This window comes from Oreochromis aureus, linkage group 5 (genome assembly GCF_013358895.1).
Source record: "Oreochromis aureus strain Israel breed Guangdong linkage group 5, ZZ_aureus, whole genome shotgun sequence".
Classification (NCBI taxonomy): Eukaryota; Metazoa; Chordata; class Actinopteri; order Cichliformes; family Cichlidae; genus Oreochromis; species Oreochromis aureus.
This window is the reverse complement of record NC_052946.1, coordinates 29,536,008-29,551,758: the sequence shown is the minus strand read 5'-3', so window position 1 is coordinate 29,551,758 and position 15,751 is coordinate 29,536,008. Positions and strand designations below refer to the sequence as shown.

At 36.7% G+C, this 15,751-nt stretch overlaps 2 protein-coding genes across 2 annotated transcripts in view; one reads left to right on the top strand and one right to left on the bottom strand.

Moving 5' to 3' along the window:
• Positions 1-15,751, top strand: part of LOC120440224 (centromere protein P) — a 97,382-nt gene that overhangs the window by 54,427 nt on the left and 27,204 nt on the right. The gene's annotated exons all lie outside the window — the stretch shown is intronic.
• Positions 668-12,257, bottom strand: aspn (asporin (LRR class 1)). The gene is made up of 8 exons (XM_031731500.2): positions 11,945-12,257; positions 9,413-9,698; positions 8,054-8,166; positions 5,878-6,091; positions 4,395-4,505; positions 4,031-4,124; positions 3,463-3,601; positions 668-2,019 (listed from the first exon to the last, which is right to left on the bottom strand). The coding sequence occupies exons 2-8, from the start codon at positions 9,654-9,656 to the stop codon at positions 1,822-1,824; spliced, it is 1,113 nt and encodes a 370-aa protein (XP_031587360.1). The 5' UTR covers positions 9,657-9,698; positions 11,945-12,257; the 3' UTR covers positions 668-1,821.

Sequence of the window (15,751 nt, the reverse complement as noted above, 5' to 3'; positions counted from 1 at the left end):
GGCAGCCATCTTGAGAGGGCACCATGCAATTATTTGAACATTTATTTTGAAGCATTATCTAAAAAAAAAAAAAAAAAAAGTTTACCCCAAAGTAAATCTTTGAGTTTTCCCTTGGAAGTGGGTAGTTACTTCTACCACACTTGCTGTTGTGGAATGCTCTGATACATTTCAGGGATTTCGGAATTTTTTGAGTGCCATGTCTCTAGTGTACAGAGACTCAAAATTTGCCAATTTGCTAACATTTTAAAGAATTTTTTTTTTTCTGTCTTAAAAATTTTAACTGAATAGTTTTATAACGCTTGGGCGAAAATCTCTTTAAATGTGCAACATTTGCTATTTTCTGATATTTTGTAGACTAAATGACATTCATAATGATTAGTCAAAAATGTCTGTTGAAGGCTGCAGTTCACACATAATTTTCTTGTTGTTATAAATAAAATTGTATGTGTTTTATATTATGCAAATATAACCAAACTATTATTATTTTTTTATTAAAGTTTTATAAAAAATAGACTTTAACTTTCCTTGGCTTCCTTGGTTTCATTTTTGTTATGTGTATACAGCTTATTTTCATTTGAAAATGAATTAATACAATTCTACGGTTCCCAAATAAAAATGATAAATTCACCTATTTTGTTTTTTAAAATAAAAAGTCAAGACTTGCATGTGGAGATGTTCCAGTTTTATTTAGCGACATCCTCAATAAATATAGCACCATTTCAGATCAGAGACCACTGGAAGAAACAGGAACATGGTTGACCATGAGATGTTCTCAGATATCCAGATTAGGAATCCTCCTATCGTATTATTTTAAAATTAACTGTAGTTCACATGGATGCTATAGTTCTCTTTAACAGGGGTAAATTTATACATAAGTTACAGGTAATCAGTATATCCCCAATCCTGCAGAGGACGTATTTGCATCAAGACCAATGTATAATCCAGTCTGACATTAGGCTGTCAGCTTCTAAATAAAAACATAACAAACATGCATTGAGATAATGTAAAATATCCACAGACATGGGGCTTCAAAGTGACACTTCATCACAGTGTGCAAAGTGCACTTCATAATGCCAACACCACTGACCGTACAGACTTCTGCTGGAAGTAAAAGATATTTCAGTTTAGGTGTAGCTGTTCAGCTCCTGTTAGTGGCCTCTAGTGACTCTTCTACGATAATTACAACATCTAATTTGAAAAAAAAAAAAAGGCTTCTTCATAATACAAATCAAGTTTTTGTAAGTATTACAAAGACTTAAACACTTTTCTACTCTACATCTCATTAAACAATGCTTACAGTTTTAAAACTAGAAAGAAAATAATAAGAAAAAAAGAATCTCCTTTCTTTAAACAATACATGTACAGCATGTATCATTGGGTGATTTTGCTCAAAAAGTGACCAGAGGGAGGCGCTTTATTCCATGAAAGTGTGCAGAATAAAAGTTATAAGGCAAAAGCTAAACATCCTATCATGCACCTTACAAAGGTGAGCAGGGCTCTTGTTTTGTTTAAGATTTGATTGTAATGCTGTTCGTTCTGTGACATCCTTCTATTTCATGATGTTTGTAGCTGCTAAAAACATTTCCTAGTGTTATAGCTTATGATATCATTTTCATCTTCATCGGGGTGTAAATGGTACTTGCATTCCCCGTGTGCTACAGTTTCAAATATACATCTTTCTAGTTTTTTTTTTTTTGAACAGTTAACCCTTTAATAGGACAGTTTAATCTGTTTTTAGCCTATCAGAATTATTTCCAGCTATGTCCTTATTTTATCAAGAGGCATTTCTTCTTCGTTTATGGGCTATCATTTCCCTCCCCGCTACTTTCTGAAGTTTCCGAGCTGAACACCCCTCCGTCCGGTCACGCAGCGAAAGGTTGCCGGCTGTATGGCCCAGTATTTAACAGGGTTGGCAAAGAGACTGATGCCAGTGTACGGGTTCTTCTTGCTGTCGGCCCTGATGGGGCAGAAGTCGTTGATTCCCACACTGCTGATTTTGTTGCCATGGAGGAAAATTACCTGAACAGATGGACAGGATTTTGTGTTAGTTATTCTTCTGCTTTTTTTTTACAGCAAACTACGCATGATTAAAAGTTATGCGTTATTACTGCTTTATTGCTACACTGGAACCTCATAAACACAACCCAATAGGAGAAATGGTCTGTTAGGCATTACTTAATGACTCCAAGTTGCTAAGTTAAAGGAGTCTTGTCTTGCTTGGAAGTCTGAAATATATTCCATCAAACATATTTTTCCTTTTTTATTTCCACTGTAACTGAGTCATTCTACAAGAACCATATCATGACTGTGAGACTTTTTTTTAACTTCTGCTCAAGCTACTCTTATATTGGAGTAGTGGTGGAAGCTCTCATGTTTGTTCCACTTACACATTAGCAGCTGTGAGTATGTAAGTGGAAAAAAGTTACACCAGGATTATACTTGCTTGTGGACATGCACACAGACAGCTGCAGACACCACAGATGTGTAGTTTTTTTGCTAAACCTTTGGAGTACAAAACCTTTGGAGTACACCATGAGAACACATCCACAGGTGATGCACTGAAGTGTTGTGCCACACAAATTTAGAACACACACAAACATAGACCCTCATGTCAAAGTACTTCAACAAACAAGTCTCACAAATCAGCAGACATCTTAAAACTCCTCCAGGCACTAATTTGGGCAATTATTTTAGAGGATTATATACATTGCACCTTTAAGTTTAAGTACGGACTTATTTTGTCATCATCAGAAAAGGGTTTTGAAAAACTGCATTCCACCTGTAAGTTTTTTTTTTTTCTTGTAGTGCAGTGACCTTCAAGTTCACTCATATGAAATAATGAAAATGCTCAGATTAGAGGAGAACCTGCATACTCAGGGACATATAAAATATAGTCTGCACTCACATCCACATGCAAGAATAGGCTCGCGTAAAAAAGACACTGAAGGGAATAATGCCAAACAGGCCTAGACATTGGTCAGCAAATCTTTGGCAACCACAGAGTATAGTTGGAAAGTGGTTGCTGGGTCTCATTAGGTTGTCTTTGTTTTGGTTGCTGAAGATTTTCCTGTTCACCCATAGTTTGCATGGAAGACCCCGACCTGTTTGGACACTCACTAGTCACTCACTTAATAGTATTGAAACAGTTGAAAACAGAATGGAGGTTTCTGGTACAAGTTCAGCTACTTTCAAGGTGCATGGAGAATAGCAAGGGACTTTTTCACCAATTTCACCTACAGCCAGCTAGCAACCTCCAACAACTGCTCACTGATCGGTTGTTGCCAGGGGGTCAACAATGAGTCTCTAGGCCTTTGTCAATTTGGTATAAAACATCTGTAGTTATAGTAAAAGGAAGATCAACCACAAATAAAGTTTGCACAGATATGACTTACAGAGGTTTGAGTTGTGCTGCTAATTTTATTTTACCAAAGTAGCAGCTTTGTGACAGTGTCCATATCTCACCTGTAGGTAGCGCAGGGAACTAAGGCCAGGCGGGACCTTTCTCATACGGTTGTTGTCCAGGTAGATCTCACGGATTTTCGGGGTGTTGGCAAGGCTGCCATTTTCTACATACTTGATCTGGTTAAAAGCTAGTCCTAGCCTGTAAAATTAACAAGTTATTAAAATATAGAAGCTTAAAAAATTTTAACATCTTGCATAATTGCTTAATATCGGTCTGTCGTTCTTAACTTATGGTGCCCTGGAGGTGCAAGATTGCAGGTGGGAACTAAAATCAGTCTTTAGGAAATCATTAGTATCATGCTGTGGAGTGAAAACACTATAAATTGTGACAGTGTCCCCCCCCCCCCTTTAATTCTGGTGTCAGTTTTATTTCTGAATGTTTGAGTAATGTTTTAATAAGTCTCAGTTTGATTCAACATGAAAACAGTCACCAGTGTTTACAAATTAGTTATTCCTGCTGATTGAAAAGTTAAGTTAATCTAACCAAAAGCACGAAGGAGAAATCTGAGTTAGTGAAGGACGTCTTTGAAAAAATCAGCTTTTAGGTTAAAGGATTGGTGGTTTTCACCTCTGCAAGTTTTTATATCTGATGAAGTCTTCTATTTCCACCTTAGAGATCTTGTTGTAGTCCAGACTCAGTTCTGTAATGGAGGATGGGAAATCTGGAAAACACAACATACACTGATTATAAGCAGTTTAAGTAGCACATTATGATGCTTTATTTCTTATGATCTTTTGTAATGATTTGACAAAAAACTTGTCAAATGAAAACATCATATTAACTGAAGTTAGCGGTTTTACGGCTAAGTTTACTGTGTAGCTGGGTCCCAGTGTGTAAAACTGTCAGTGTATGAGGAGAAAGAAAAGCGTAAAAGCGCACTTTTAAACTGAATTGTTTAAAACAGTAAAACATAAGATGAGTGATATCCTACCTTTTGGTATGGAAGTTAGTTTGGCTTCCGCTATACCGATATACAGAGTCGACAGGCCATTAAAAGCTCCTATCTCAATTCCACTGTTGGTCAGAGGGTTGGCCCCCAGCTCTATTTGAGTAAGCACAAAACATCTGGTTTTATTATTAATGATTCATTATTTCAATAGAGAACCTGCATCAAGTGAACTACAACAGATCTATTGTAATGACATTCTCATCTGTTGCTCTTGGAGATCTGTACAGCTTTGTTTACATTCTCTATAAATATAATTAATCAATAAACCTGGGCAGCTTGCAAAGTCTTGACAATAGTCTTCTAAATGATCTGTTGATAACAAAATCTTGGCTTGGTCCGCATAAGGTCCTGAGGTGATTGTGTTACTGATCGTATCATTCTGTCACTGCTGTAATGGCACAACTCTTTGTCCAAATGAACTGTTATGTCTGTTTTCCACTGGTCTTTTGAAGGTGATTTATTGGGTTTTTTCATTGTTTTCTGTCTTACAATACACACTGTTACCATGATGGGTGCTCCTATTAAACATGGTCAAAGTTTCAAATAATGAGGTCATGTGCATGTATAAGTAATTCTTGTGAGCCAAAGGCTCAAGCCTAAAGCTTTTGCTTTAAATGTTTAGTTTTAATCTTTTTCTTGTTTTATATCACCAATAACATCATCTTATGCACACATCTTTACTTATTACACAACATTTTCACTTATTTCAGTTCCACCATATCTATGTGGACATATTCACATTAAATTAGTCTTAGCATGGGCAGTAGAACCCTTGCAGATATGATATGAGAAGATATGAGAAGATAAAATTTATCATACAAACACTAACAGTTATATAGTGATTAAACCACTAATACTTTGACCATCAAGAGGTTGTTTGTTTAATCATGAGGGGAACTTTTGAGGTACTCTAACTAAAGAGTTTTTAGTTGCCTAAATTCAGTTGCATGTTAACCAGTACAATGTTTTGGACTAACACAACTGACCAAGTGACCTGCAGCCTAGAGCCACTATGATTTCCTTTAGCCATCTATTCCTTAGATTGATTGATATGGAGACTATTGATATAGAGTTTGGATGCAGTTGTTGCATTAACTATTAGTTTATCGATCCGTAACGACAGAGGTGGCAGATGGTAAAATACTATATTAGTATGAGTAGGCAATAGAAGTTGAAGGCAGTTGAAAGGCAGTAGCAACCAGCTTGTTTTATTATGTTGGATTAAGAGCTTTTTGGACCTTTGTGTAAGTCTGCAATTACTATTCATGCTTATCTAGGTTATAGCCGTTCCTTCATTCTGTTTGATTATCTTTTACTGTTAAAGTAATGTTATTACCTCCTGATGATTCCTCTTTTGACTGAATAAATAAATCTTCAGACCTTTCCTTAACTAAGAACCATAAACCACTGCCTTTAGAGAACAGCTATAGTTAACCAGATAGAAGAACCTAAAACTGGGTCTTACCCAACACATGAAGTTTCCTCAAGCCCTTAAATGCATCCTTCTGAATTCTGTCGATCTGGTTTTCATGAAAGCGCAGTTCAATGACATTGGGAGGCAAATTTGCAGGGATCTCATTCAGCACGTTGTAGGACAGATACAGCAGTCTGAGATTGTCCATGTTTTTGAAGGCCTTTGGATGAATCCTAGAGATCTTGTTGTTGATCAGAAACAGGCCCTGTTTTAGGGAAAAGGGGAATTTTAATAGAGCTTTATAGATTCAAATTCAGTTTTGCTTCATTTCCTGCACAAAGTTAAAGAGTGGAAAGTTTGAAACGGCAAAGAATGAACTTTTCTGGCCAACATTAAACCTGTGCTCGGTAAAAGGGTTTCAACAAAGAACAACATATGCTTATGATTGAAAACATTTATGTTTTGCTCAAGTTATGTTGTGCTTTTTTTGTAGTGTACTACAATAGTGAGACTTGAATCATAATGAAGATTTTATTACATTTTGAATCAATGAACAAACTATGAAGTAAACAACATTCAGCACTATCAAGATCCTGGTCAGTTGCACTATTCAAGCACTGTGACTAACCACAATAATAGCATGAAGTTCTGGTTTTGTTCAGTGTTTTAGGCCTTGATGTGGTTTATTTTCAGCTGAGAAAACATTATCTACAGATCCAAGATAAAGCTTCTCCTCAGCAGAGTTTTATAAAAAGTAGCTCTTTTTTTCCTTGAAGGCTGCTCTTGGACTGATATCAGTGCATTGTTTCTCCCTATCGCATAGCTGTAACAGTTACAGGACAGCATGGTCAGTCACTGATATCCTGGAGCTGAATGTGATTCATTTTCTATTTCAGAACCAGGTCTGTTCTTGTTGCCTTAGTACTAATTTGTGCTGTTTTTTGTCTTTGATGTGTGGCCAGTTTTATTTCAAAAGACCTCATCAGCTGGACATTATATTATGTTTATAACAACAGTCAACTTTTCCCACATTGACCCATGAGTATTGTAGGGTTTAAACTGCAAATTACACATCATTTATTTATTAGCAGAAATATTTACATTTATGGTTCATGGTTCTAATTGTTTTATTTAATGTATCATTAGGTCTGAATTTATGTAGTGTTAAGTGTACCATTAACAATTAATGGTTACCAGAGTTTGTACTGTACTGACTTAAGTGACTTTGATGTTTCGTTTTGGCCTCTTAGGGCTGCACAGTTAATCCAGTTTTAGTTTCAGGTACAATTTTGGCTCCAAGCAAATATGAAAACAAGCTGATAAGATCAAACCATTATTATGCTGCATCCTTTCTTGAAATTATGCTTCACTTTTGTGTTTAATTATGAATCCAGTGCAACATTTTCTTTAAAATGCTGCATTTTCACCCCTTCTGACTTCCTGCCGAGCTGCGATGCATTTAGCTCAGGCATGATGGATCTCTTTGTGGTAATTTGTGATTTCATTATAGACAAAACTATCCATGATCATTACTTTTGGCATAATCAGAAGTCATACACGTTTTTGGCATTGTATTAAGTGTAAGAAACTATGCAGTCCTGCCCTCACTTTGAGCTATTGCGGCTTGGATTTTTCCTAATTCATGGAAACTTTTAAACAAGAGGGTTTACTGGGGGAATAACTGTAAATGTAAATGCTAAGACAACATACCATGAAACCTAATAATATACCTATGAGCTTCACCTAACTTTGTATTCTTGGGTTATTGTACAACAGGACATTTGCAATAAACAAAGGCCTCAGTCACAGAGGTCAGTTTAGAGTTCTACTCTGCCCAGCTTAGAGCAGAAGAGCTGTGCTGATGTGTGGATGCAGTATGTTTGAGTCAGCTCTTTTAATCTTGAGTAGAAAGATTGGTATGTCCAGTTATCCAGCATTATTTTTAATGATGTAATGCATTCCCATCCATGTGCAGTATATGAGCATTGCTAAAACTTGCATTCTTTTGTAGTACTTCTACATAACATATGGAGGATGCATAATGTGACTGGAACTTATTTGCTTATGTAGTTTGGTTTTCTAAGGTGGACTGATGCCATTCAGTTACTACATTTGCTTGTAACTAACTTGCCGGCATGCTTCTTCATATGTTAGATGTTAACAGTAAGTAGCTGTGATGTTCAGTGCACCATGCGCAGGGTAAACTAGTTCTTAAAGGATGTCTTACATAAAGCTTGTTGAGGCCTTTAAAGTCATCCTGCTGGATTTCAGTGATATCATTGTTTTGGAGATCAATCATCACTGTGTCTTCTGGAATCTTATCAGGAACAGATATCAGACCTGTTAAGAAAAAACATAAATGCCTATTTAAAGGAAAGAGTTGGATCAAAAATGATGGAAATAATTGGGGGTTTTTGTTAACTGAGATACACATGTGAAAAAGAAATAGTTGTCTTTCTGATTATCCTAGGTCTCTACTAAAATATCAGTGGGTCATATGTCTGGGGTAATTATACCAAATATATATAGCATAGTATTTCAGAAAAAATCACAAGCTGCTGCTGCGTGTGCCAATAGTATATGAAAGTTTGGTTAAAAAATTTTAAGTTATTGGAGTGATTGGCAGTGGACCCTTGGGTGTTTTCATAGCTTAATCCTAGTACCAAAGTATAAGAGAGCCCCACTTTACTGTAAGTTGGGCTTTTGGAGTTTAATGTAGTTTAGTTCAAAGTTAATTTTAATAAAACTTTGACCACAAAACCAAATAGAAAATTTTATTTTTTTGAAATGCTGGAAATGAAGGCTTTCCTGTTCCATTGGTGAGTTGTGTATGAAAATTGTTTGGCTGCATTGCCCCTACATTTTAGAAAGTTCACATTTTCTGTATATATGATGCCAAATTTCATCAGTGTCTTAACATTCATATTTTAGTTATATAACAACAGTTTAACAGTCAAATTGTTGTTAGTCCTGATCACTTTTTTAAATTCATATACTGCAATGCCTCCTGTAAACCCAAATCAGCAAATGACTAAGTACTATCTCAGATATTCCTCTAAAGTTTGTGGTCATGATGATGTTAGTCATATATTCACCACCCAACTGCTGTTAATCAGCAAGGTTTAGGCAAGCATGTCTTACGAAATGTCATTAAAAAATTTTTTTAGCAATTATTGCTCAAGTGAATTTTGGATTTTGGAGACTGCTTTCAGTGGTAGATAAGTCCTAAAACCTTGCAAGGCAGAGGTTGCTGATCTCCTTTTATAAAACTAATATTAAAATAAATATTTATTTTAAAAAAACCTTTTTCACATAGACAAATACAGCAACTACTACATGATTGCTGTCCTATTTTATGTATATGAGTGCCGGAAATAGAGAAGTAACTTAAGGCCAGACTAAACCATAGTCATTTTTTTTGTCATTGAATTTAACTGGAATATACATAAGATTATCACTAGCCTTACCTTACCATCTTATATGGCAGACTTAACATAGAGTTTTGAATAGAATGTGTTTTAGCACACTCCATGTTTACATGTTTAATGTAACATAATGAGTTACTTCAGACTGAGTGTGTTCTAACCCTGGTCAGAGCACTGCACCACTCTGGGTGAGCAATGACAATGAGCTGGACAGTCCTCATCATCGTAATCGTCATCGTCATCATCATCGTCCACCTCGTCGTCATCGTCATCATCATTTGAATCCGACATCATGATTTCATGGATTTTTGTGTCATAGTTTTTCAGGTAGTCCATAACATTGATTGGTTGGTAGGGTTTGGCATTGCCTAGCGCCAGCAGGCAAAGCAAGAGGAAGATCCTCATGGTTTTATTAGAGTTGTGGTTAAACAGTAGCCAAGGAGAACTCTAGGAAAGACAGGATAAATGAATGAAAAAATGAATACATTTACAATTACAGTTGCATCGTTGCATCCATGGTTGTTCCACTGGTGATTTTTTTTTTTTTTTTTTTTTTTGTACCTCAACTTTTATTTCAGCTTGAACAAAACTGAAATTCACATACCAGTTATTTTTCTCAGCTCACTTTCTATCTCTACTATAGTGTAATAACTGAGTAAAATGGCGCCTACTAGACTTGTTAACCCCTCTTACTAGTGTTCTTATCATCCTTGTTTAAAGTAACTCACAGTGCCACGTTTAAGTAGTGCCCAGTGTGGAGGTTGAACTTGATTGCATCACAAGAAAACTTCATTAATTAATTACCAGAATAGAAAACAGAACAAAACAGTTCTGGCACAGTATAAAGCACACATACAGGATATAGTATTTAGTTAGCTGAGAACTGTATTCCAACCTTCTTTTAATGTAGTGATCTATCAGTCTTTTCTTGACTACATTTTTACTTATAAAAAACTTCCGCAGCTAGTGCCACAGTTAGGAACCACTGTAATGTAAGATTGCTGATCATTCTGACTGTTGTGCTGCAGTTTTTCCTGGGTTGTGTTTTTCCTAAAAACAATCCAGTCAGAGCTTTATAGGAACCACCATTCTAGATTGTTGGTGGTGTTGGAGCTATATAAAACTAGTACTAATTTCACCATAGACATGAGCAGTTTTTAGTGCATGAGTTCAATTTCATTTTTACAGCTTGATTTAAGAATATTACTAAAACAGTACATTTGAAAGTGCATGTGGTCTTCCTGGAGAGATCAATTTTCATAAGTGCTACCCTTTTTTTCTACCAGTGTTTCCATGAAGCTCTCAAAACCTCCTCTGGAAAGGACTTCTTGCAGCCAACATAAATGTTTCTCCAGCTCTCACCTATTCACCATCTGTGGTCATTCACAACATGATTTATATATCCTCCTCGATTACATATTCACATAACCAGTAGAGAGAGGCTGACATTGTCTGGTTCCGTGCTTCTGCTAATCTTGATGGATTCTGAGCCGTGCAGTTGAACGTGCAGTCCACCCACAAATATGTCGTGGTGGTCGAGCATCTGCTTTGACAGCAAATACTGCACAGCACCGACCCCCTTCCTCTGCCCCCAGTCTGTCTGTGTTCCACATTTGAACATTTAGCCAAAAAATAAATAAATAAATAAATACAAATACATCAAATGCTTCATGTATGCTTTCCAATTGTGCAGTAAGTTGGGAATAATTCTTCTTTGTTGTTGTTTTCTTTTCACTGAGTCAAACAACCAGTGAAACCTTAGAAGTTTCACTTAACTCCAGTCTGACTGGCGCAGCAAATATTTACATCTAAAGAGGATTGCATTTCATAAGTATTCAAACCAGATGTCTTTCATTAGGACTCTCATAATCTTACTACCACTTACATTGAGTAATTATCTTTAATATCACTTGGTCTCAATTATTACATGTCTAGTCATGAAAAGGTCAGAAAATACTCATCATTTTCCATTTCTAAACATCCTTCAGATGTCTTGTTCTCTTTGATCATCTGTCCTGAGTCTAAACATTCACTTTACAAACACCAAATGTAAAACTGAAGCTATAACCAAAAGTCCTGGGCATGCTGATGATGATTTCAGAAATAATCAGTAAGAAATAGACACATTCACAGTCAACACTTAATTGATAATCTGATTTATGCCTGAACCTTTTATTTTAATTTAGGGATTTTTTTTAATATTAATACCAGTGTTAGAGCCGTCTCCTATACATCTGGCATAGGAATTTTAATTAGAAACAATAAACTATCTTTTCCTTGCATTTATGCGTTTATTATTGGTACCATGACCATATTTTCTATTTTTGTCAAATGAGCAAAGACCTCAAGCAATGCATAAATTGTTACTCTTCTCAGTATAAAGCCTAAAATTAGACATGGTCTTTCAACATGAGACATATAAACTTAACTTCACTGTAAAATAATCTAATCATAATCTTATTGCATGCAAGTAAGTATTTATCAGTATCAGGATGCCCTGCCATAGCCATCAGCAGTTTAAATTGAAATTGTCAGATTAGAATTTGCAGCCTAGTAATTTGGCTCTACCAGAACACCTCTAGTAACTTTAACTTTAAAGTCTTTCTAAATGACCACAGTACCATTAGCTTGCTGCATTAGAAATATGAATTGGTGTTTTTATAAATAATAAATAAATCCAGGGTGTGTCCTACCTCAGCTGTCAGGTGTGTTTATGTCCTGGTTTAAACCCCACACAGTGAGCAGAGCAGCAGCAGGGTCCAGCTGGAAGGCTGAGAGTTGGATCCTCAGTCAATACATTCCCAGTGAACGAAGAACAGCATCACCCTTCCTCTCCGGGAAAAAAAAAGGGAGAAAAAAAGTGGTCCCCTGAACACCCCCACCAACGGAAAATTTCCACTGGTAAGGGTGAGAGGTTCGGTTTTAGTAAAGAGCTCTTGATTCTCTGAGTGATCACACCATCTGCAGGCCTGTGGGACTAAGTTTGAAAAGGCATTGTTAAGAGTTTAGTCATGTGCTTTTCATCAGGAGCTTTGAAGTAATGCCAGAATAGTTAGATTTAGACTCCTGTATGCTCAAGTCTTTATATATAGAACATACTGGTAGGTCTGTCACCTCCCCTCCTTTCTCAGCCACATTAACTGTTTTACATCAGTGTGAATGGTTTCTTCTCTGAGGCCCATTGGCACTGGGTTAATGAAAGATAGTACTGTACAGCTGCTGTAGCGGTTTCATTTGTCTAATTGAAACAACAGGGTGGGGTTGAGCCTGCCCTCTGAGATTTTAGGGTGATGATGAAGGACTGGCAGACAGTTCATTTAGGTCAATATTACTGAAGACCGGTGATCAGAAAATTTGAGGTAAACATGATATAAGGACACAGCAATAGTCTCTGAATATAGTTTACCGATAGAAAGAGGAAATGCATTTATACACTTTGGAAGAACTTATCCATATTATCAAAGTGGCTGAAGTGTTTTTTTGTTTTGTTTTATTTTTAAGCAAACAAAAGAAATGTTTGGCACTCAGTTTTCATTTTTGTGCACAAAAGTAAATTTATTTGGCAGATTTACTTGTATTTAAACTGTAGAGATAAGTAGAAACATAACTGTTGTGTTTTGCATTTTTGCAAAGCTGCTGTCATGTCTGAATAAAGGTGTAAGGAACAGTTACATAACAAACCCTATATGTCTAGACCTTTTCTGTCTTCTTTCCAGACCCTAATTTTTATGGGAAAAAAGAACTGAGAGCAATTTCCATTATATCAGCCCGCAGGCAGATGTCCACAATTCTAAACAACTTGTTAAGATAGATTACTCTTTGGCAATGAAGTGATACACTCTTAAGGTGATACAACATACCATTACAGTCAGTCAGAACTGGCAGCTTGGTGTTATAAATGTCCTGTTTGTGGATTTGGAAAGCAGAGACAGAGGTGATGCTTTGCAACATCAAATTAAAGTTTACTATATATTGTGCTCTGCGTGATGTTGTCTTAACAAGACACAGTAGGAAATCTTTCAGCTTTACATTTGAAGCAGGAATGAGAAGTACCTCCCAAGAATGGAAAAGCTAACAGAGGCTTGTTCCCTCAGGGGTTCAAGTGTTATACAATTCCTTTTTCCATTTACTTCTGGTATTTTCTGCTGAGCTGAGCTGGAATTGCACAACTTATGGCTGAGCCAGACCATCCAAATATGCCCTGGTTTGGCAGTCAGAAGACCCGAAATGGGATCGGGTCTGTTTTGGTTTCAGTGAATCTTCTTGGTGGGGAAATCAAATTTTCCAAACCATCACAGATCTGGTTAAATAATCATCACATCAACAAGGAGCCTTCTGACTTCTTTCATGTGCAACAAACTCTTTGAAGGAAATTCCTAAACGTAAGCTCTCAGTTTTATCACTTGTTATTCCTACCACTAGCTTTTGAGTTGGTACAGCAATAAATAAACTCATGAACAACTTGTGGGAAACACAGCAAAAATCTGATTTTACCTCCAGGCTAAAAAAAGGAAAACGTCTCTTGTTCCCAGAAGCTGGAAAATCGACATGCCCTGTTGATGTATGCCTCTCTGATGTATGGTTAGAACATGTCTCAAAGTTTAACTTTTACTTTTTAAGCTTTCATGAATATATAGCTAATTTTAATGTTTAAATTTTTGTGGTATTTTTCATAACTGGCTACATATATTTATGTAATTTGTCTTTTTAAAAGCGTGTTAAATAATCTGCTTGAGGCTAGTTGGATGCATTTAAGAAGTCTCACAGAACTAAGTCCACTTCACGTATTAGATACCAGTAGCTTAAACACGTCCACCTTCTTGGTTAAAACCTCAGACTCAGTTTCCAGCTCCCCATAATCACAGCTTCATAGCTGTGTGCTGAAACAATAGTCTCTTGGGAGCCAGATTGTCAGTTTAAAAGATGCCATTTTCCCAAACATTGGAGGGATCTGATTAGACCATGATGTAACCCTACATGAGAGTTTTCTCTTTTTTGTGCCCTGTGTGAGGACTAAGACATTTAAGCTATTTGTCTGCACTGTAAGGACCACTAGCCCCACAGTATATCCTGTTGCATCATGTTGATCTGGATGGTGGGTGGTCCTTTTGTCTTTCTGCCTACCCAGAAGCAAAGGCAAACTTCAAATTATTGAGCTTCTTTGTCTGAGCCAGGTATCCGTCATGCTGTCGTTTTCTGTTTTCATGCACACGAGCCCTTCGAAACCTCATACCTCTCAGCTGACTGGTCTGCCACAGAAAGATTTAATTCAGTAGCTGTAATAATCCAAAGAGGGGAAACTGGTTTGTGGTAGTGAAAATATTCTATGGCGTAATTGTTGGATTTATTGTCTTCAAACTGCAAATTAAATGTTAGAGATTATTTCCTGATGTGAGATGGTCTGCCTGACTGATGGAAGGCGGTCAGGATGTCTCTTCTCTCTAAGGATCTCATACTTTCCAACCCATCAGACGTCTATGATGGCGCTGGAACGGCTGGAACTTGTTGTGTTTTTGTGTTAAGGAGAATTTCCTCCATCTGGTAATTTCTTTTAATGCCGTAAGTCACCGGGGCAACTTCCAGGGCATCTAGCCAAAGAGTTGCCTCAGTGCTGTTGTTGCTTTAGTGCCACAGGAACGTTTTGAAGCCAGGAAACATTTTTAAAAGAGCTGTGACCCTGCAACTTAGTGTGTTACCTGTTTCTGGCACTGTTACCCAGCCAGGCTATACAACAGAGCAGTGTTCACTATCCCCACACTCCACCATGATCTCACCTCAACACAGTTCCACCTGACACTAATATTGATTATTGGTGTTTTGATTGTTTGTTTTTCTACTATTGTTTTTTGCTTGTTTGTTTTAATGTGACATATATTCTTATTCATAAAACTAGCTTTTGCTCACAAGTAACTGTTAGTAAGTACATTTAACTGCTATTCTAACCGAATTTAGTGATTTAACAATATATTTTAGGTATTCTCACACTGTTTTACTTCCAAATCTATGTCAGTGGTCACCTGCATTTTTAGTTTATGACCCCTTAAAACTAAGTAATTTTTGTTTTTTCACTGTGTTGGAATATTTATCCTGTACTTTACCAACATTTTGCTGCTATAGTTTGCATGCAAGACACAGACTTATCTCGAACACTGTGGTCTTTTCCATCGAACCTTAAGATGTTCTGCGTATACATGTTGTAAAAAGTAGTCATTTGTGTTAATGTTACCTTCCTATCAGCTCAATGGTTATTCTCCTCTGAATTCTAGGATCAACATTAAAAAATCTGGCATAACTTTCACTCAGAGAATTGATGCACACTGGATATTTTCACTTTTTATGACCATTCTCTGTAAAACCTAAAGATGGTGGTATAGAAAAATTCCAGCAGATCAGCAGTTTCAGAAATACTCTGATCAGCCTGTCTGGCACCAACAACCATGCCTCAGTCAGACTCAGTTACATCACCTTTCTTCCCCATTGTGATGCTCAGTTTGAACTCC

Bases quoted from the DNA above. Each gene is read 5' to 3' on its own strand.
- aspn (XM_031731500.2), bottom strand. From the start codon at position 9,656: ATGAGGATCTTCCTCTTGCTTTGCCTGCTGGCGCTAGGCAATGCCAAA. The intron at 8,167-9,412 runs GTTAGAACACAC...TTTTCTTAACAG, and splicing joins GGTGCAGTGCTCTGACCAGG to GTCTGATATCTGTTCCTGAT. The intron at 6,092-8,053 runs GTAAGACATCCT...TCCCTAAAACAG, and splicing joins AAGGCCTCAACAAGCTTTAT to GGCCTGTTTCTGATCAACAA.